The 22,511-nt window shown below is 37.2% G+C and overlaps 2 protein-coding genes across 8 annotated transcripts; one reads left to right on the top strand and one right to left on the bottom strand.

Moving 5' to 3' along the window:
* Positions 1–2,054: 2,054 nt before the first annotated feature.
* LOC138320804 (transcription intermediary factor 1-alpha-like) lies at positions 2,055–11,405 on the top strand. Of its 3 annotated transcripts, none has more exons than XM_069264020.1 (3): positions 2,055–2,190; positions 8,552–11,008; positions 11,116–11,405. In XM_069264020.1, exon 2 carries the CDS (start codon positions 8,582–8,584, stop codon positions 10,571–10,573), a length of 1,992 nt encoding a protein of 663 aa, XP_069120121.1. In that variant the 5' UTR covers positions 2,055–2,190; positions 8,552–8,581; the 3' UTR covers positions 10,574–11,008; positions 11,116–11,405. The 3 variants fall into 3 exon arrangements, with proteins under 3 accessions (XP_069120121.1, XP_069120122.1, XP_069120123.1); XM_069264021.1 differs by having other exon boundaries at positions 2,110–2,209; XM_069264022.1 differs by lacking the exon at positions 2,055–2,190 and adding an exon at positions 7,802–8,141.
* A 2,736-nt stretch (positions 11,406–14,141) lies between these two features.
* LOC138320806 (uncharacterized) lies at positions 14,142–17,763 on the bottom strand. Of its 5 annotated transcripts, none has more exons than XM_069264028.1 (4): positions 17,694–17,763; positions 17,484–17,589; positions 15,877–15,991; positions 14,142–15,190 (listed from the first exon to the last, which is right to left on the bottom strand). In XM_069264028.1, exons 3-4 carry the CDS (start codon positions 15,962–15,964, stop codon positions 14,415–14,417), a joined length of 864 nt encoding a protein of 287 aa, XP_069120129.1. In that variant the 5' UTR covers positions 15,965–15,991; positions 17,484–17,589; positions 17,694–17,763; the 3' UTR covers positions 14,142–14,414. The 5 variants fall into 5 exon arrangements, with proteins under 5 accessions (XP_069120129.1, XP_069120127.1, XP_069120130.1 ...); XM_069264026.1 differs by having other exon boundaries at positions 15,877–15,988; XM_069264029.1 differs by having other exon boundaries at positions 15,877–15,988; positions 17,729–17,747.
* Between the last annotated feature and the right edge of the window lie 4,748 nt (positions 17,764–22,511).

The raw sequence follows: 22,511 nt of genomic DNA, 5'->3' as shown, positions 1-22,511 counted from the left end.
TATAACATATAGAAATACGATATACACCATAAAAACTGGATTTAAAATCTCTGGAAAAATTGTAACCAAAGTTTTATTTGATATTTTCCATACTTTTTGAAATCGTTGAGCATTTCAATTTGCATTTAGTTTTATTAATTGTAACTTTACTGCACTTCACCCTTTGAAAAGAATTTTCGTCTGATCATTTCTAATCGTTACCTAATCGGTGAAAGAAAAACAGGCTTTGTTCCTACATAAACCAGTGAAATATATCAGGTTCTGTCTCCAACACGCTCTTTACCACATACACCTGGTCCAAGACATATTATATATTGTGTACAACCAATTTTAATTTCTTCATTTATTCTTTCATGGAAACATGCTATAAATGTACTATATCATTATCAGTTGTTTGTATGTATATAAAAGATAATTACAGTAAGATCTGTGATAGTAATATTAACATTACGCACAAATGAATTGTCAAATGTTCGAGGCTATGTGTCCTTTATCAAGACACAAAATACAAAAATAAAATAGTATGGACAACCACAAAACACTTACATCTATGATAACCTAATGAAACCATATGATTACGCGTACGTTACACAACAACGAGTGCACAAAATGGTATAATGAGCGCAATCTATAAAATGCATTGAAGAAGATGAGGACACACGTTTACTGAATATGCATATTATACTAAGTATTCGTGTTTCGTAAACCTTGATATCATATGTTGGATATCAATTTACAATTTTTACATATCTGTACAGTTATGATTAATGAATTATATTATAAAATGTTTCTATATCGAATTAGTGGTCGAGTGGCTCAGTGTTTAGACGCAAATATGTTATATAGAGATTGAACAGTGTTTTGATTGGGTTAAAGGTGGTATGAACGCAATGGGATACAGACATATTCAATGTAGCGCGTTAAAATGTAAATTAAGTAATTATAGTTTATTTAGACGCAAAATTTATATGACGCAAAATCTTACCGAAGCGTGAACTAGAAATAGTCCGATCCTACTTTGGGTTTGTATTCATACGTCGTTGCGTTTACGCTAATTTGAACGCAACTCCCCTGTCGTTGACTATATAGAGGCATATGTAAATATATACACGCACAACCCTGCCTATAAAGACCACCCTAGGGATAGGGCAGTATTGGTCCTTATAACCAGGTGCTGTATAGTTGCTAATATTCGCGAGGGTTTTAATATAGCTAATTTCGCGGATCCTTCCAAATTCGCGAAAGTTATTACCTCGTGAAATTTCGCGAAATTTAATAACTCGCAAAATTTATCAAATTCATGGTTTTACATATCTTAGCCTGTCGTGTGGATGACGCTTTCAGATACTACAAAGATAATTCGCGAAAATTATCCCCGTGAATTTATCAACTGTACATTATGTAATTTTGTCATGACTGATAAACTTTCGACTGATATAGAGAGCAACCAACTAAATAATTTTACATAGACCACAGTGTTCAAGTTTTGTAATTTATTATTGAAACATCTGAATATTAGTTAGCTATTGTGTTATATACTTAAAGTTTAGGTTCTCATATCAAGTTTGGGTCCTTCAGCTCAAACTCCAACCAGAGTAGTCATATTGAAATCAGGCGCATTTTGCACTAAAAAATCCTGAAACTCTAATATTTTTACCAATTCATTATCAAAATTGATATTTTGAACCTAAATCTCAATCTGAATTTCCAAATTCATATCATGGTTATCTATGAGTAATTGCCTGTCAGAAAACATTTTTCTTTTGAAATTCATAATTAGCCAGCCAATCAGCGGCCGGCTAAAAATTCTATCCTAGGCTCAATCTTGTATACGCATGGGCCATTTCGAAGTTCTTTTTTTTTGCATTTAGTTTATTGTTCCCTTATATTAGCAAGGCTCTGACGTTATATCATAGTATTATCTGTATCTTTTGTTATCACAATTATCAAACCACATTAACAACCATTCACATGATTATTTCTGGCAATAAAGCAAGCCTTGATTAATTAACTTTCTGACACAAATTATTCCCGAAGACGTAAAGATTATTATTATTTTATTCCGGATTTGACACTCACGGGAAATATGTTTGTACTATTAGATTACATTGGCCTCTGTCAGCTGACTGTACAGACAAAGCCAAATCACGAACATACCTGATGACCTGATTATTAACAACTAATGGACAGGTACGTTTAGGTAGATCATGTACGTAAATCATTAATTGTTGTTTATATCACACTTGAAATACATTATTCAGTATAAGGTGTTAAACAGTGTACTAACTGTTTTATATGTTCATTGGTGTGACCGTCTCGGACATACATAACTATAACACAATGAAAGCAGTGTTAGATATACCTAAACCGAAAGAGGAAGGTATGCTAGATGGTTACGCCATTATCAAACAAGATATCCATACCGAGGTGCATTATATTAAGTTCATGTTTGGTTTATAATCCCAAATGTAATATTTATTTGTCAAATCATGTTTTATATGTTATATTTGATATCTAACATTTGACATCTACCTTATTTAAAGGACTTTCGTTTCGCACGTAGCCACAGGGACTTGTAATGAAGACAGTGGTCAGATATGAGCATAAATACTATATAAAAGGACAAGGAATGACTGACCGAAGCACACCTACCTCAAAAAGTCACCCGTATTACGTCGAATAATGTCAAATATGTACATACTTACTACCAGTATATTCTTAATAAATTTGCTATGTGGAAAAATCGAAAGACTCTCTATATCGACGTATCTTTATTTCAACATCTGCAACTGAATGTTCTCACTGTAGCTACGTCTGTCCGTTCAAAGTCAAACACACACACATATTCTCTTAATATGCATTTTGTATTAATTTAATTGACATTCTAGGGATATTTTTCAATAAAAAATAATGATCATATTCGACATAACACGTTTTTTTAACAAGCAGGTTTGATTTTTATTTCAAAATATTTTATTAAATCACAAGATTTAATTTGAGTCAGGCAGCAGGCAAAGCCTATATACGCCCTCTCTACAAGAATACATGCATGTATATAGAATCATACTTTTAAAAACATATTTGCACTGGACTGTATCTATATAATATCATTAATTATTTTTTTTAAATTGGCACAAATCGTACATGATACTGAAAAAGCACACTAATACATAATTATGTACATTACTATAGAAGAAATCACCTACAATGATGAAAAACATACATATCTTTCTGTTGTATTAAACACTAAATAATAACGATATTAATTGGTTAGTAATCAATATAAGCTTAATCAAAAGGTTTTGATTTTAGATTAACTGGGTTTTGACTCTTTACTTAATCCCCCATTGTCATTCTCACTCCGACCTTCATTGTAACCAGGCAGCACTAAAATGTCCATATATATAGTGTTTTACCACTGAGTGCCTACCGAGTCACAAATATACGAAGTATAACCAACACTGAAAGATTTATTTGTCTGTTTATTTGTTTGATTATTTTAACGTCCTATTGATAGCTATGGTCATATAAGGACGGTCTCCCATGTATGCGGTGTGTTGCGTGTATATTCATGTTGTGTCTTCTTGTATAGTGGAACTATTGCCCTTTTTATAGTGCTATAGCACTGAAGCATGCCGCCGAAGACACCATGCAACAAACTCCACCCGGTCACATTATACTGACAACGGGTGAACCAGTCGTCCCACTCCCGTTATGCTAAGCGCTAAGCAGGAGCAGAAACTACCACTTTTATAGATATATACAGTGGACCCTCGATAATCCGGACACCTTCGTTCCCAGTCTAAACCGTCCGGATTACGAGTTTTCCGGACTGCCGAATTTCGTGTTTTTAGTCAATTAAATTGTCACGTACGAGTTACTCCCCTTGACCTTGTAATCGATGATAGGCTTTTATGTAGGCTAATTTACGTGTATTATATATAATACTTCGCGTGTTATGTTTTATAGATATTTTTTATATCATTAAGTTAAGAATATTAAATAAGCGTAATTTTTTTTAAAATACGAAACTTAAAGCCATCGTTAATTGTATACGATGTATGCATATATCTACATATCCCACTCTTGATCTTTCGTACGGCAAATTGCCTAACAAAGGATCAATATCATCTACGTACTATGAGAACAAATAGTTGTGAACATTTTATGAACTCATATAATTGTTATTTTGTATAATGTGTGTTTTAATGACAATTTCTACAAGTCTGTGCTTTCTGACTTACAGATGTGTGTAATGAACAACCATGCGCCCGTTCACGTCTTACTTCGTGCACAATGTTACACATATGTAAATGGCATGTGCCGTAGCCTTTATATCTTATACCACAGACGACGAATTCGAAAAAAATTCACATACATTTAAAATTCTTATTAATTTTGTGAGTATTATCTCACTTCATTGTATCCGATACTCATATCGATATATTCTGCATGCGAAACAAGGAAGGTATCTATAGCATACGTACCCGTACCCAAGCTCAAACTGCATATTTAAAAGCGTGTGGCTAAAAATATATTTCGTATCTCAATTACAACACTGAAGTTTGATTTCCTATAGAAAACCAATTTCAATGAACCGTTACATGACTGCATGTACCCGTGTGAAAGGTGTTCAGGTAAACGCCCGTGGCTATGACCTGGCAGCCGTCGTTATGACAACACACTCATGATCAGTGTCAAGTGATAGTGTGTATTGTACGTACAGATGACTGTTTTATAGGCACGTAGCGACAACAAACTGCAAGGATTATTGCGGGAATCTATTAACGAAAATTACATTCCGTTCCCAAAATGGAGTTCCGGATTCGGAATACGAATTTCCGGACCAGTGAGTATAAATAACGTTACGGAAGTCCGTCCCCTGACGTTTCCGTCCGGGGACGGACTTTTCCGGACTATCGGCGTCCGGATTATCGCGGGTCCACTATTCATTTATACATTCAATTCAAAAGGGGAAAGACATGTATCAATGTTATTGGTTTGTACTTGTAATTGGTTCATTCATGATTTCGCAAGTCTCAGGGCCAAGTCCCATCATAATATATAATACAGCAAAGGGAAAAGTAAGAATAAATATAGTATGCAGTTTATAAAAGCTATTTGCCATAATTTTCATACACACGCATCAAGAGCTTTTGATATTTTATTCACAACTGATTAAAACACAGATCCTTATAACCACTCCGTTCAATATAGGATCTGACAATATTCCATAAGGGGTCACGTCCAGATGACCTTTATACCACGTGTACTTCAGAGCAAATGCAGTTTCTACACCTTACAACAGCAATTGAAAACGTCTTTTCGCCCCACTATACATATACAATTAGCTTTGTTGTGCACTTCGGGCGATATGACTGCATACACGAAAATAATTTCGACAGCTTTTTTAAACGATTTCGTCCCCAGTCAAGATTCTGGCAGTGCCAATTTGATTGGCCATTTCAAAAGGTCATCTTGACGTGACCCCTAATGGGATGTTCTCAGATCCTCTTATCCAACGTAGTGATAATAAGGATCTGTATTTTAATCAGATTGTTTTATTCACCAGCAAAATTTACCAAGATTTTGAGCCTTACAATACTTACAATGCATAGGTTTTAATTTAACAATTACAAAAAAAAGCTGAAAATGATTTCTGACAGTACTGCCAAAAATCATTATATTTACTTTTACAGTGCAGTAATGAGTACCTGCGGTCAGACCATGGAGTTAAGTTGTGGTTTACACGTTCATTTAACATTTTTACAGTTTATTAGCCCACCATCATCAGATGGTGGGCTATTCAAATCGCCTTTCGTCCGTGGTCCGTCCGTCCTTCCGTCCGTCCGTCCGTTAACAATTCTTGTTACAGCTATTTGTCAGAAAGTACTGAAGATTTCTGCCTCAAATTGCACTTGCAGGTTCCCCTAGGTCCCTAGTTGTGCATATTGCATTTCGGGACCGATCGATGCACGAGATGGCCGATAGGCCGCCATCTTGGACTGTGATAATTGAAGTTTGTTACCGCTACTTCTCAGAAAGTACTGAAGGGATCTATCTCAAAATTTCATGTTGGTCAACACGATGGTCGACAGGTAGCTATCTTGGATTTTGATAATTGTTTGTTACTGCTATATATCTCAGAAAGTACTGAAAGGGTCTTTCTCAAATTTCATATGTAGTATGTAGTGAAAGTTTGAAAAGCAGAGAAAATATCCCTCTTTCCATTGTCATTGTCAGATGTAGGTCATTTTTTGGTGGGCGCCAAGATCCCTCTGGGATCTCATGTAGTAATAGTAAAGTCATTCTTCAGATATCATTTCTTTTACACAAACATAAGGCATAAAACCTAGAATTTTACTTTGCAAAAATTCTGTTTTGTAACTTATGTTTATAAGGCATCATATATGTTTGTCTGTCCATTTGAATGTTTACTTTTTGCTTTTATCATCTTAATTCATGAAATAGATACATGTATGTTACTGAAGAAAAAATATAACATGTCAAAATTTTCGCCCAGTTACGACACATATAACTTCAAAATATACATTAATTTTACGTGAAGCTTATCAGATGTAGATAAATATTTAAGCAGGTGTGCTTCGTTTAGTCATTTCGTTGGTTCCTTTGTCCTTTTATATAATACATTTTATAAAATATTCATGTACATTACAAGTCCCTGTGCATGTCTTCATGTGAATTTGGATATCGGTTTAAGCGCTTTTGGAGGTAGTTGATAACATTTATATAAAACACAAAATAGCAACAAACGTAGGGAAAACATGATGATGTATGTTAGTAAGTGAAAAAGAATTGTACTTAACTTGTAAGCTAACATTAAACCCCCTTTTTTGCTCTTTTGTCTTTTATATTAATGTTATAAGATGCCTCGTACAGCGTTTTATAAGATATCCGATTTCACTTTGACAACATGGCTATGTGTGCGATTTGGAAAGTCCTGAAACTGTCGATGGCTACCATAGGGACACAAGCATTAGTTACAGTTGACATCCTTGCTTAGAGTATTATTAGTATACGTTCTAGGGCTCTACAATTATAATCACACAAAATTACACACCAATGTACTGCATACAGTGTCAGTGTCATTGTAACCATTTTTGTGTTGGCACATGAATAGCTCAGACTATTTGTAATTATTTCTTTGTCCTTGTGGTGAGGACCATAATACCAAAAGGGTCATGAGTCTCATGACTGATGTCTCGAGAGGACTATAATACCAAATGAGTCATGACTGATGTCTCGAGAGGACCATAATACCAAAGGGGTCATGACTGACGTCTCGAGAGGACCTTGATACCAAAGGGGTCATGACTGATGTCTCGAGAGGACCATAATACCAAAGGGGTCATGACTGATGTCTCGAGAGGACCATAATACCAAAGGGTTCATGACTGATGTCTCGAAAGGACAATAATATAAGACTCTTTCATACGTGGATGTGAAGGATAGGGATATTCTACCCGAGGGTCACAAAATGTAGTAAAACCCGAGGCTTGCCGAGGGTCTTGCAACATTTTGTGATCCCGAGGGTAGAACATCCCCATTCTTCATATCCACTTATGAAAGAGTATTTTTCTTTCAAACCTCGACGTTTTATTGCAATTTTACAACTACAATATCCTGCCATTTTGAAATAAATTCGAAGAAATCCACGGCTGAAAGTCAATTTTTCTATGTGATATTTTCAACAAAAATTCTGTTGTGTTTGCATCTTTTATAGTAAAACCAGTCAAGTTTGTAAAAAATGTTAAAATTTTATCGAGGAAATAGAAATTTTGTTGACGCCGTGACGTCACGAGGCTTTATGGCATGGGTAGCCATGCAATACAGCCTCAAGCGACATGAGTGTATTACCCTAGACCAGCCAGTATTACACCCGTAGGTATGAAAGAATAACAAAGGGGTCATGACTGATGTCTCGAGAAGACCATAATACCAAAGGAGGCATGACTGATGTCTCGAGAGGAACTTAATACCAAAGGGGTCATGACTGATGTCTCGAGAGGAACTTAATACCAAAGGAGGCATGAATGCTGTCTCGAGAGGACCATAATACCAAAGGGGTCATGACTGACGTCTCGAGAGGACCATAATACCAAAGCTGTCATGTCTCGAGGGTTATTAACATGTTGTGTATATCATTGTAAAAGTTTATCGACCCCAATCCCACAGGAGTTATACGTAATACATGGATAAATAAGGTCTTACAAAGAATACATCAGATAAACACATCAGATAATAGACATACACAGTAGTTATTGGTACAATTTCGCGTGCCTACTGAAGTCCTGTTTGATTCTATATTAGCAATTCAGTTTTTGGTCTTGGACAAGAATAACATTTAGAGTTATGAAATAAACAATTTATGTAACAAGAAATTGTAAGGAAGTTAAACATTGCATATCAATACAATATTATTACATTGATGTTCAGCTATTTCAGTTATAAATTAATGTTTTAGAATGATTTGTATGATGGTCACATCGGTACACCAATCAAAAATAATTGATTACTTTTGTTCTTGTAGATAAATCGGGCATTCCACGTACGGATAATCATGGCTGAAGGTGGACCCCGTCCAGACACTCCTTCGGTGGACGGTGCACGATCTAGCCACCTCCTGGACTGTCCTATCTGTCTAGAGCAACTACGTCTGCCAAAATATCTTCCGTGCCTCCATACCTTCTGTGAGGAATGTTTGAGTCTGTACATCGTTAAAGAGACGATTTCAGGGAAAAGCGACAATGGGACATCCTTTACCTGTCCGGTCTGTAGGAAGTTGACTCACCCAGTCGACACCTCAGAGGACAAGAAGAACTGGGTCCAACAGTTTCCGATCGACAGTAATGCCGTGGAGAGGATTAGGCTCGCGAACCAGACCACAGAGCATTATCAATGTAAACCCTGTCATAAGAAAGGGCGCATGGCAACAGCACAGTTCTGGTGTGAATATAACAAATCTTTCTTCTGTAAATCCTGTAAGGAAGAACACCATGATATGGTCCATACCGACTGTGATATACTCAATATCATGGTGTCTGATAAATTCCAGTTCAGTCCAGAAGTATCGATCAGAAAATGTGACAAACACAAAGAGAGGATGGATTGCTACTGTCAGGACCACAGGTTTCTTGGATGCAGTAAGTGTATACACGTAGATCACAGGAAATGTGAAGATGTATCAACGACAGAAGAATACTTCAACACATTAGACAAGTCATCTCACTTTGAAGAAAAGCGGAAATCATTGAAGGAATTGGTTTGTACTATGGATTCTCTGATGAAGGAATTTTCTCTGCAGATTCAAAATACCACAGACAGCAAGGATGCAGTACTGAAAAGTCTAGACGACCTGCAGGAACGGATAATCAAGTGGGTGACGAAAATGAAGAGCGAAGTTATGGATGAGTTAATTACTAAGTTCAAAGAAGAACATGAAAAGCTGAGGGTTTCCAGTCAGAAGTGCGAGCGTCTTAAGGCGGCCATGGAGAATACCCTCGCGTTGTCGGCCACGGCTCAGCAGAACAAAGACCACGTGAGTGCTGTCCTTTTGTACCAGAGAGCACAAGCGGAGATCGAGTCCTGTAAAGATTTGTTAGAAGAGATAAGCAACAAATTCTCCACCACGACTCTAGAACACGAATTTCACTTCGATGTATCTGGACAAGTCGCATCATTGAGTCTTGGGAAAGTTGCTGTCCGAAAACAACCTAGATCTATCCCAGTTGGTTTAAAAGCGTTACATCGACCTTTCTCTAAACGAGAGTTGAAACAAATTAGACAAGTGTATATTCGATGTCCGTCAGATTCGTCTGATTGCAGCATTAATGGACTTGTTTACCTATCTGATGGCCGAATTGTTATCAGTGATTACGCAAACAAGAAGCTAAAGCTGATCAACATTGAAGGAGATGTTGTCGACGAGATGAAAGTAAATGGATACCCCTTTGACATGTGTATGGTAGACAACACTACTGTGGCTGTCGGTATAAGTAGACCCGGGGGTATACGTGTAGTAAAAGTTACATCCTCCAAAATTACTCTGTCATCTGAAATAAATACAAAAGTTGATTGTTACGGTATAGTGTACAGGGATGGAGAATTCGTAGTGAGTACGAGGTCTGACGTAGTCAGTGTGACCAATGACGGTACAATACACAAGCTACTAGGACAAACCGGATACATATACGGAATGTGTCGAGATCCTATCGGTAAGCAACTTTTCCTGACACATTATACCGATTGTAAGGACAGTACTGCCGTCAGCAGATTGACTGCTGATGACGTACACACCGACTTACTGAAGGCAGGGGTCGTTAAGAAAGCCTATGGAGTCGACATGGACGTGGAACGTAACGTATATGTTTGTGGTGATACGTCCAACAACGTGATGCAGATGTCCTGGGACGGGTCAATCATCCGGGAACTGTTGACAGAAGCAGACGGTACCGTGAGACCGAGAGGGATTTTTGTGTGTGGGGATAAGGTTGTTGTGTCGAATGTATCCGCCGAGAAAAGAAATTATATTCACCTATTTCAACTTGTCTGACGGTCATAATACATGTGTATCATTTCTCATTTGGGATAAAATGATCAACAAGTAAAGTGATATTTAAGGCAACAATATGAAGTTTGTCTGCAAAGTTCTGGCATCTATATATAGACCGTAGATACCAGATGCAAATTACGTTTAATGTTTAAATCTATGTCCATTGCCCATGTTGGTAGATCTGCTATTAAGATGTTAAAAGCAAACTAAGAAAATATGCATAACGAAATACCGACGATGCCATCTACAAAACAGTCTTTTAGTGAAAACGTAGACTTCCGTGACGTTATAATGGTCACTCTTTGGACGTCCTTTATTACCGGATACATATTATTTCGACTTGATAAGGTGACATAGCAATTTAATGACAAATGAGTGTAAATATCTTAGCTTTAAAGCTTCGAGTAACAGTGAGTTGATTGTGTTAACATTGACGTAGTGGCTAACCCAATCTAATTAAAATTCGATGTTCATTATCTACTCCGTATACTCCGTTCATACGGAGTGTACGGAGTAGATAATGAACATCGAATTTTAATTAGATTGTGGCTAACCCTAACCTATGGACATTTCAACTTTCGTTAAAAATTTGAACAGTCTAACGTAGAATTTGATTGTATTTATTTTTGATGTGACGATGACCGTTGTAATCATTGATGTGGTTATCGTTAGTTCCACTGACATTACGACAATCTATTATAAAATTAAGAAACAACTTGCATAGTATTTTGATATCTAATGAAATATTTCAATAACGATTTGGTCATTTAGTATTTCTACTAACAATAAAGCACACTTTGTTGATTTTTCATTAAAGGGACAATTTAGTGAGGCTATTATGTTACAAATGCATTGTTCTATGTTCCTTCTGAAAAATATAACAAGAAATAATGACGAAAAAAACCCAAAAAGTTTCTTAAAATATAATAACATAAGAAAACATATATCGATGGCATAAGAATGAATTCATGTATTATCAAAAATGATTAAATTTTCTTCTTTTGAATTTAGTTTTGTATCACAGACAAATCCTATATCGTATGCGCAGTATGACTTACAATGTTTCAATATCAGTTGTGTGTCTCTCTATATAATCCGCCATTTTGTAAATGATTGTTGGCGATATTTATATACTAATCTCTTAACAGCGGCAAAATTGATCTGAAATTGACATCGTCTGTTTCAATAATATGAGGTCAATTTTATATGAAGAAAATATGTGAATTTCAGTCAATTTCAGGTCAAAATGTCATGCAAAAAATAAAAAAAAATCTTTTGAACTTCAAACACAATTCAAGTCACGACATTGTGTTTCGTTTTAATGTTTTGCTCATTTCATATATTTTACTGTAAATTTTATAGAATTGTACCCACATTAAAAAAAAACCCAACAAAGCAAAACAAAAACCCAAAAGCATTTTGTCTGCGTTGAGCCCACAGTGACCTGTTTTCCACAGGTCACAGTGACCTGTTTTCCACAGTGACCTGTTTTCCAGATTCACATGATGCGATATATTTATGACAACAATCCTTTTGCTCCCTCTCAATATCATCCAACCGACACAGCTTCAATACCCATTATCCAGAATACTTTACATTCCGGAATTCTATAGCACTCACGTTTGTTTACAAATAACATCACCATCAATAATAGACAACAACACCAAACATATATATCTCGACGTCGACATCCACCACTAACTAGCTAGCATGCTCCGGTTACAAGGGGCGAGAAACGTTAATTATGTTACTATAAAACCCGTCGTTCTAAATATAAAACTTAATGAAGCAGAAATAGATATAACCACACCTCCTTTACTTACAAACTCTATCATGTAGATACTAATTATAGCAAGTGTTTGAATTCAAAATTTATGAAACACGGAAAAAATGTTAATTCGAAATAAATAAATCAATGAAATTTAAACAATCCACAACTGTTAAAAAACAGAAATAATAAATATCAACTTAGCAAATAACAATATCGAGAAACGCATGACTAATTGTTATATATGGATATACCACCTTCGATACTCCAGGGGTTCCGATCACTTACGATCTCTACATCCATGGACTATTTCATAGTAAAACTGAAGGCAGCTCAGAGGAAAAAATCTGAACCAATCACAGGCCAGCAAAAATTCCTTTGAAGACTACAGAGAGCGACGCCCAAATTCAAAGACACACAGTCAACCACAGTGCTCTTTTTATGTACATCAAAGGACTTAATTACCCGTTCTGAGATAGGAGTGTAGAGATCGTTAGTGATCGGAACCCCTGGAGTATCGAGGGTGGTGTTGTTATACCCTTGTCAACTTATGCGTGGGTTATAATTAGGACGACGGCAAGAAACATTAGACGACCCACCTTATGAAAAAACTTTATTTATTTCAATAAAATTGTATTAACTATGTGCTATTGACTTTTGCGACTCTACAAAATGATCAAACATTCTCGTTTTAATGAAAAATAAGGATTAATGAAGACATCTACTTTTATATATTTTACATAATATTTAATCAGAATTATAATTTCATTATCAGCAATGTTAACTTCAGGTGACGATATTAAAAAAAAAAATATTTTTTAATGAAGACAAAGAAAAATGTTGTTATAGCTTTTGTACTTCATCGAACTTTACAGTAATCTATAAGTTTCACAATCTTTTATTGGAATTCAATTGGAGAATTTCACTAATTCAGTTCTAGCAAGGAAGTTAGAATTACTTTGCTATATTTCCTATTGATTCTCTAAAAACCACTCTGAACCAGATACATGTATATGTATTAAACCTGTATCATCTGCGTATATTCAGAATATTTATGTAAATATTTATGTCATTTTGTGTTCTTTGTTATATTATTAATTATAATTCTGAAGGGAGAGGGCTTCATATAAGTTGGAAAACTTGTGCAAATTCCAATGTATATAAAATATCGCAATACCACGTGTTTAAATCAAATCAGAATATTTACAACTTGAATCTGGATCCTGTTCATATCTTTATCATTTCACTAATAGCTAAAAATTCAACACACAAAACATATTATGTATGTATCTTATTAACTTCCAGATTAGTGTTATTGGTGTGGGCCTAGTGGGGTCCATCTTCGATGGGTTACTAACGCTGTCATTATATCTACCCCGGAAAATATCATATCAAAACTGAAGACAGTTCAGGAGAAAAACACCGACCAATCACACATGCCTTCAAATATTTCCTTTGAAGATTACAAAGACATCGACGTCTTACTTCAAAGCCACACAGCCACAGTGTATTGTTATTTAATTCTCATGATGTACATCAAAGGACCAAATTACCTTCTCATCTGTAGTTATACAGAGCCTTCAATTTTGCAATACAATTTTCAGAGGTGAATTAAACAAGCCATTGTAACCCCTGGACTATGGCGAATAAATAAGTAGGGTCTAATTATCGTGAATCAGAACCAATATGATGTCCTTGAAAACGTCACACATGTTTAAAGTACACATAATCTTGAAAACAGCATTTAATTTCTATTAAAACAACCCCGCATTTAATTTCTATTAAAAAAACCCCGCACAATTTAAATCATTTATGATATTTAATATCAATATCGAACAATGTAGGCATTATTTTAAAGGTGTGATTATCATTTTTTAAAATAATATCGGTGTAATTAGCGGTGAAATCATTATGTTCAGTAAATATTGTATGCTTAAAAGCTGCGTATTGCTGCACTCGACTTGATTCCATCCCGAGTTAAACACAAAGTCGTAACATACAAGTCAATTATACCAATCATATCACTTATGAGTCTTTAAATTTTGTAACCTCAATGAATTACAAGGACAGTGTTCACATCTGTGAGTTCCGTCTTCGTTTAGACATTTCTGGATAAAACAGAATGGACGACTTAAAGAGAACCGTTTGTTTCCGCTTTATGATGAAGAATATTAACCGGAAGTCGTCGTTATCCTGCCATGTGTTGACCACCAACTCTTTGTTGACAAGACTCTCGTTGGCATGGTAAACATTCATCTCTACCACAGGGTACCAGCACATGTCAGAAGTGAAGTGACGGTAACTTCCGGCAAGGGCGGCATCCGTCGCGCAGTCAATACAATACCGGAAGTAGACCGATTGGTTCACGTGATTGTTACGGTCCGTATCACTGTGAAGGGGCAACGCTTTTAACTTAAACACATGTTTACCCATATCTGGACAAGGTGGAATCGATAGTTTCGTAACTTTTATGTCTTTCTTTGTGTAATTAGAATACTTCTCAAAAAACGCTTCAGGAAGTGGAATTGACTTCCGGGTGCGCCTGTCAATAAGGACGTACTTCAGTAGAATCTCTCCAAGAAACTGACCAGTTTCCTCATTGGTCAGTCTGCTAACAAATGAGAATGACCGGCGGCCGACCTCCACGATATCCAGGACATAGCGCTGTTTTAGGGTGGTGAAGAGAGAGTAGTCACGATGCAAATCTGGACTAAGGCGGACTGCCTGAGTGACCACAACTAAGCCCATTGTTTTTCCTTCCATTGACCGGAAATGGAATAGGTCATTGTAAAGGCCAATTAATCGGGCTGCTTCAAACATTTTCATGACGCCCCATAACGACCAATGACCTACGTACAAAGGAAGATATAGTAAATAATTATACTTATGTATATAGAATAAATATAAGCGAAAACACTGACTAGCAGCAGATCATGTGGTATTTTCTAATGAGGCAAATAAAATAAGGTTATTTGTTCTTTTTAAAACTCGTACTCACTTTTTCATAATACTGTCGAAACGAATTTCATAAATTGAAATAAAATCAAGAAATTGTTTAATATGAGTAAAATGCATATATACTTATTCCCACTCCGTTTCACATAGGGTCTAAAAACAACCCTGAATACAAGGTCACTTTCTGGTAACCTTTCAAATTGATCAATTAAACTACTAACTTTTAATTTCTTTACAGGGACGAAATAGTATCCAAGAGCTGTCAGAAACATATCCGTGTATGTAGACTAGTCATAACTAATGTGATGTTTTCAAGTCCTCTATGAAACGGATTGAGAATATTAATCTTGATTTTGATCAGATTCAGGAAGTATTTTATCTCGTTGCAATTAATGAAAGATTTGAATGTAAACATGTTTTTTATTATAGCTATGTTGAATGTCAAGGCCACCATGAAGTTACAATAACAACAACTAATGAAAAAAAAACAACGTTATATGTTTAATTTTACTTGATCCAAAATATGTCTGACATTTATTATCTAATTTTTTAAACTGACTGACATCCATAACTTTCTTACCTGTGCGTTCGAATGCCTCATAAGGAACGCCATTGAAAGACAGGTCTCCGTGGAATGCATCCAGCTTATTGATGACGTATTGAGTCATGATGACGTCACTACGTAGTTAAAGCTGCTGGAAAAATGAAGTGCAGTGTATGTACGTTGATAACGTTTTTTTATTATTATAAAATACATTAAGTTAATTCACATTTACTATTATTTCATACTCGAAATTTGGACTGAACACTTTGTTCAAACTTCTTGGTTTGAAGTTGTCATCTGTTATCAATATCGACCTTGATATCATTTATTTTTTTGTGTTACTTCCTTTTAATATGGAGTTTTTGACAACGGGCGTCTGCTTCTGGCTTTGGAAAAATACTAAAGCTTTCTCCTACTATATGAACCATTTTCAATCATTTAGTGTAGAATTCTTAATAATAATTATTAGTGTGTAGTATTTAGCATATATTCTGTAGAACTATATTCCTAGTGTAGAATTCTTAGTTAATATTCATTAGTGTGCAGTAATTAGCGTATAGACTGTAAACTATATTCTAGTGTAGTATGTTAATATTCATTAGTGTGAGTAATTAGCGTATAGACTGTAGAACTATATTCCTAGTGTAGAATTCTATATTAATAGTATTAGTGTGTAAACTGTAGAACTATATTCTTATATCATTAGTGTCCAATAAGGGAGGGAATGGGTGTTAGGGGACAGATATACAAATTAGGTACGCGGCAGATAAAGGTTGCTGGGCTAGCAGTGCTCTCTGGGGCTAATACATCTGGAGTGATTAATGAGTTTTAGGTCTGAAACCCAAACTGTATCTAAGTACCACGAGCTCTCCGTATCTAAATGTCCCCAACCTTTGAAGTTAATTATCCAACTCCCCCCTGGTCAAGTAGAGATAATTATCTCCCTCCGGATTTAGGTCTAATCCACTCTCTGAGATACGGGCATTCGGGCATTCGGTATATAAAATGTCCCTCTCCCTACTTAGATACAAAATTTTAGGTCTAGTTTAGGTCTAGTTTAGATACAGTTATGGGTATAGGAGTGGGTCCCATAAGAGTATATAAGGAGCAAGTAGGATGGTTCGGGGTTTAGTTTTGAGTTGGGAGTTTTTGGTTGGGTAGTGTTTAGTAGCGTAGCGGATAGTTTAGAGTTTGGAGAGGAGTTATACTGTTTTAGGACTGAAGGATGCCGCTATATTTGATGTGGATTGTGACTAATGCTTATATTGTTATTATAAACAAGTACATAAAACTTCTACGAATTGTTGTAGTACCTGCCCCCGGAACGCTACAATATATTTCCAACACCCAGAAGCAGACGCTTGTTTATGGGTAATGCAGTGCTTAGTTCCACTTCATTTTCAGAAGATCAAAGTTTTTCTTAATCCATTTGTCAGTGATACACAAATCATACATGGTAAATTAGTCTATAGCTGAGGCAACACCTGTCTGTGTATATGTGCACTCGATAGTGTGCACATGTGTCCCACACTCATACTATCACACCAGCCTACTACCACTGTAGTGTGTTATTTACACTACCTTCCGTTCTCCAGCAAACCCAATATTTCAAAAATGTTTATAGACTTTAATATCATACTCACGTGAATCCAGCGTTCGATGTAACTGTAGTTTGATGTTTTGTCATGTAGACATACAGAATATCTCCGATAGATCGGTCAAAAACTAGGACATTGGACTTTCGTATACCTACAAATATAAATAGGCCAGATACAGTGTACGTATGCTCAGTGGACATGTGTGTAATCTATCGATATAGATACTTGTAACCCTGATAAAGATTCAACACTCACAAGTTAACGTGATAATGCATACAGATTTCGCCTACCGTCTATGGCAAGGCCTCATGGACCGACTATGATTGATAATAACCTCTTACGGTAGAGTTGAGATCGGAGATTGACGTGCCCTGAATAAGGCTTTCCTCCTCCGCTCGTTATATACTCTGGAGAGTAAGTTGTAAACTGAGCCTTGGGATTGCTCGTTTGAATGATTACGTTTTACATGAATCATTGAGAGTACTAGTGATTACTCTGTGAGTACTCGGTAATATGTAATGATTGTGTTGAACTCATTGCTGGAGTGATTACTCTGAGAGAGTGCACGGTAAACGAGAGTGCTCAGTAGCAGTGAGTAACTGTGAGTGCAACAGTGATTTTTGAGTACTCGGTAGCGTACGGTAGTGTTAGGCCTTAGGGAAAGGTTCTTAATAGATAATATAACATTGATTTTATCGTTAGTTCTGGTTATATTATGTACGAGTAGGTGATTATCGAATCCCCCGAGGTAGGGGAGGACTACTCGCATAGGCTTAAAGATAATTCAGTAGTTGTTGCTAATCATTTAATAATTATTCTGATCTGTATGATTTATGCTGTTTGTATATTTTGAAGTTAAGTTATCATGATCACTCAGAGGCACTGAGTGATCAGTAGGATTGATATTGTAAATCATAATATTTAGGGATAGATAGAATCACAGCTAGATCAGCTGTGTATTATTTGTATATATTTGCACTGAGTAATTTGATAGGAACAGTACATAATATAGACACTATAGATCATCAGTTAATTGTGACTGGGATCAGACCCGGTAAACGTCACATAATTTGGTGGCAGCGGTGGTGATCTTTGTCTATATTTTTGTGCTGTTCGATTACTCAGTTTTAAATAAAATGTGATTTTAGATTTAACTGTTATATTATTGTGAATATGATTTCTGATGAGACATCTCGCACTCAGTTGAGAAATTCTGAGATGGATTTTGGTGAGGATAGTGGACAGGGATTTCACTCTACACCAAAACTACAGATGTCGAAGGGGAGCAGTCATTATAGAGATTCTGGTATAACATCTATGTATGCAGATGGCAGAACTTCTGAGGTAAAGGCAGATATTGCTGATTTATATAGCAGTATGAGCACGCCTGAAGATAATTTCATCTCATGAGATTGATAGGGAGATAGAGAAAATGCAGGAACAGTTACGCCAACTAGATGTTCAGAATCAGAGCCTGCGAGAGTCTGCTAGTCAGCAAAGACTGAAGAAATCATCACACGAAGGAAATTTTGGTGTCCGAAGTAAAGGGGAGAGCACTCCTAAGGTGAGATTCTCGGAGAACACCCATTCCTCGCGATTTGATGATGATAGAGCAGACAATATCACTTATCGAGACAGAAAAATCAAAGAGGTACAGCTCGATTTATCGAGAAAGAAGATGTAATCAAACTATTATTCCCCTCACAGCGGAGGAGAACGAATCCAAAGTCGATCGCTGATTTGGATGATAGTGATTATGAGGACCAATCATTGAGTAGGAAACCCAATGTAAAGCATGTGTCAGTAAAAGCCTCTACATATGATGGCACGACACCATGGAGGGATTATTTGTCTCATTTTGAGACATGTGCTCGAATTAATCGCTGGTCAGAGTATGAGATGGGACTATATCTTGCTGTGAGTTTGAGAGGACAAGCTCAGGGTATACTTGGTGATTTACCTACCAGGAAGCAAGATCACTATTTCTCATTAGTGAGAGCTCTCGAACAAAGATTTGCCCCACCAAATCAAACTGAACTTTATCGAGTACAGTTGTTGGAAAGGAGGCAGAGGGCTAATGAAACACTTCCAGAGCTGGGTCAAGCTATTCGTAGGTTAGTTAATTTAACCTATCCAACTGTTGAAGGTGGAGTGAGAGAAAAACTTTGGCCAAGCAACAGTTTCTAGAATCACTAGCTGATTCGGATATGCGTATTCGCATTAAACAAGCGAGACCTGAGAACCTTACAGATGCGATTCATCTGGCTGTTGAGTTGGAGGCTTATAAGAAAGCAAGAGAAACATGGTGAAATGATGGTCATGCCTATTTGAGGAATACAAGTAACTGAGGGTACTGATGCCAACCATCCAGTAGAAGACTGAGAAGTCTGGGATGGAATCCATGTTGAGAAGTATCCAACAGAAGTTGGAAAAGATGCAAGGAGATATCAGCCAGTTACAATCGGGAGTGAAAAATCAGCCCGATCAGCAAAAACAAAGTGGGAAGGATTCGAACTTTGAGCGGACGCTGTTTTAAGTGTCATGAAACAGGACATTTTCGTAGGAATTGTCCTCAGCTCAAAAAGAAATCGGATAAGAAATCAAATGGAGCTGCTAATCCAGTCAGGACTAGAACAAGAAGGCGCAGGAGTAAACAATCAGCCGGAATCGGAGTATCCTCTGCTGCTCAGGAGGCTGGACTGTATATCAATGCAGAAGTTCAGCATACCAATGTAAAGGCTGTTGGTCGATACCGGAGCTACTGTGACAATCTTGTCACAAGAAGTGTATGAGAGAATTCCACAAGAGCGGAGACCAAAACTGAGAGAAGTTAAAAAAGGATGTCTTGGCAGCTAATGGAAGTGAAACTCAAAGTCCTTGGTCAGGGAGGTTTTATGATAAAACCTGAAGGCTGCAGGGATGTTTTACTTTGAGGCAGTAGTTGCACAAATAAGCAATGAAGGAATCCTTGGCCTTGACTTCTTGAGATCAAGAAATGGTCTGATTGATCTGAAACGTGGATCGCTTGTTCTAGACGATATGCCTGTTGACACAAAGTACGAGGGAACACTTGGATGTTTTCGAGTTGTCGCTACTGAGAAGATAACCATTCCCTGGTAAGAGCGAAATGATCATTACGGGACAAGTTAATTTTCCTGTGGGTAAACAGATGAAGGATGAATCACTTATTATAGAAGGTACCAACTCCTTTCCTGAAGAATGATAAAGCTCTGGTAGCCCGATCCTTGGTGAGTAGCGAGACTACTGTTCCCGTGAGGCTCATGAACCTGCAGGAGGATCCACAAACCATTTACCCCAGGAACCAATGTCGCTCATGCTAGTCCTGTATCGACTGTGATGGAGACAGTGCAATCCTCTAGTGATGCACCTACAGGAAAACTCAGAGAAGATTTGGATCACTATTAGAGAGATCAAAAGAGCATCTGACTTCAGAACAGAGCAACAGGGTCAAGGCTTTACTATTGAAATATAGTAACTTGTTTGCAGCATCCGACAGTGATCTTGGACGGACTACTACAGTCATAAAACACAAGATAGAAACAGGTGATGCTCGACCCATCAAACAACCTCTCAGAAGAGTACCAGCACATCTGAGTTCTGAAGTAGAATAGACAAGTTAAGGATATGCTCGATCGAGGAGTAATCCAGAAGTCTACCAGCCCATGGTCTTCTGGTATTGTTCTGGTACGCAAGAAGGACGGAAGTCTCAGATTTTGCGTTGATTACAGGCAACTCAATGCTGTGAGCGTTCATGATGCATATCCATTGCCACGCATTGATGAGGCACTGGATCACTTGTCAGGGTGTACGTGGTTTTCTACACTCGACCCCCTCAATGCAGGATACTGGCAAGTTGAACTGGAAAGCGAAGATCGTCCTAAAACTGCCTTCTCGACTCGAACTGGATTATATGAATTCCAGGTGATTGCCATTCGGATTGACGTCTGCCCCAGCTACATTCGAAAAGGTTAATGGAGACTGTGTTGGCCGGACTTCAATGGCAGATCTGCCTCATCTATTTTTGGATGATGTGATTGTGGTAGGAAAAAGGATTTTGATGATATGCTACTAAATCTACAAACTGTGTTTGAGAGACTCTCTGTTGCAGGGCTGAAATTAAAGAGCCGGAAATGCCAACTATTTGGAAAGGAGGTAGTCTACCTTGGGACACGTGATATCTGAGAAAGGTATAGCCCACTGATGAATGAAAAAGTGAAAATTGTAGAGCAGTGGCCCATTCCAAAGAATACCAAGGAAGTGAGATCATTTTTGGGTTTCTGCGGATATTACAGAAGATTTGTCAGAAACTTCTCACAGATTGCGAGCTGTCTACACAGACTGACTGAGAAGGGCAGGGCATTTGAGTGACTGAAGCCTGTCAGGAGGCATTCACTACCCTGAAGAATCACTTGATTAATGCCCCCATACTGGCTCACCCAGATTTTAAGCAGCCTTTCATCTTGGACACCGATGCGAGCGACAAATCTATCGGTGCAGTTCTTTCACAGAACATTGATGGAAATGAGAGACCAGTTTGCTTATGCAGGTCGTACGCTGACCAAAGCGGAACGAAGTTACTGTGTAAACAAGAAAAGAGATGTTGTTGGCAGTCGTACACTTCGTGAAATATTTTAAAACACTACCTATACGGTAGGTGAAGTTTACAGTGAGAACGGATCACAGTTCTCTGCGCTGGTTCTGGCTCTCAATTTTAAGACACCAGAAGGGCAAATGTGGCCTCGATGGCTACAGGTTCTGAGTTCCTACAACATGGACACATCAAACACAGGCCGGGAACTCAACACCCGCAATGCCGATGCATTGAGTCGGATACCATGTCGACAATGCGGGTTTGACCCCATGTGGAGAGAACCAATCAGAGACAACTGCAAATGTTGAGGCCTGCAATCCCGTAGCAATGGTGGATTCAAAAGATCACAAAATTGAAATGAAGCCATCCCTTCAGCAGAAGCAGGAAGATGATGCTGATATTTGCAGTAGTGGTTGAATGGGTGAAAGGAGGATAGAAAAACCTCCGTACAAAGAAATTGG

This window comes from Argopecten irradians, chromosome 4 (assembly GCF_041381155.1).
Source record: "Argopecten irradians isolate NY chromosome 4, Ai_NY, whole genome shotgun sequence".
NCBI classification, from domain to species: domain Eukaryota; kingdom Metazoa; phylum Mollusca; class Bivalvia; order Pectinida; family Pectinidae; genus Argopecten; species Argopecten irradians.
Note: the sequence above shows the minus strand (reverse complement) of the source record. Positions and strands in the feature narration are given on the sequence as shown.

Coding starts and splice junctions, on each gene's coding strand:
- LOC138320806 (XM_069264028.1), bottom strand. CDS start 15,964: ATGACTCAATACGTCATCAATAAGCTGGATGCATTCCACGGAGACCTG. Junction 15,191..15,876: donor TGAGGCATTCGAACGCACAG/GTAAGAAAGTTA, acceptor CTTTGTACGTAG/GTCATTGGTCGTTATGGGGC.
- LOC138320804 (XM_069264020.1), top strand. CDS start 8,582: ATGGCTGAAGGTGGACCCCGTCCAGACACTCCTTCGGTGGACGGTGCA.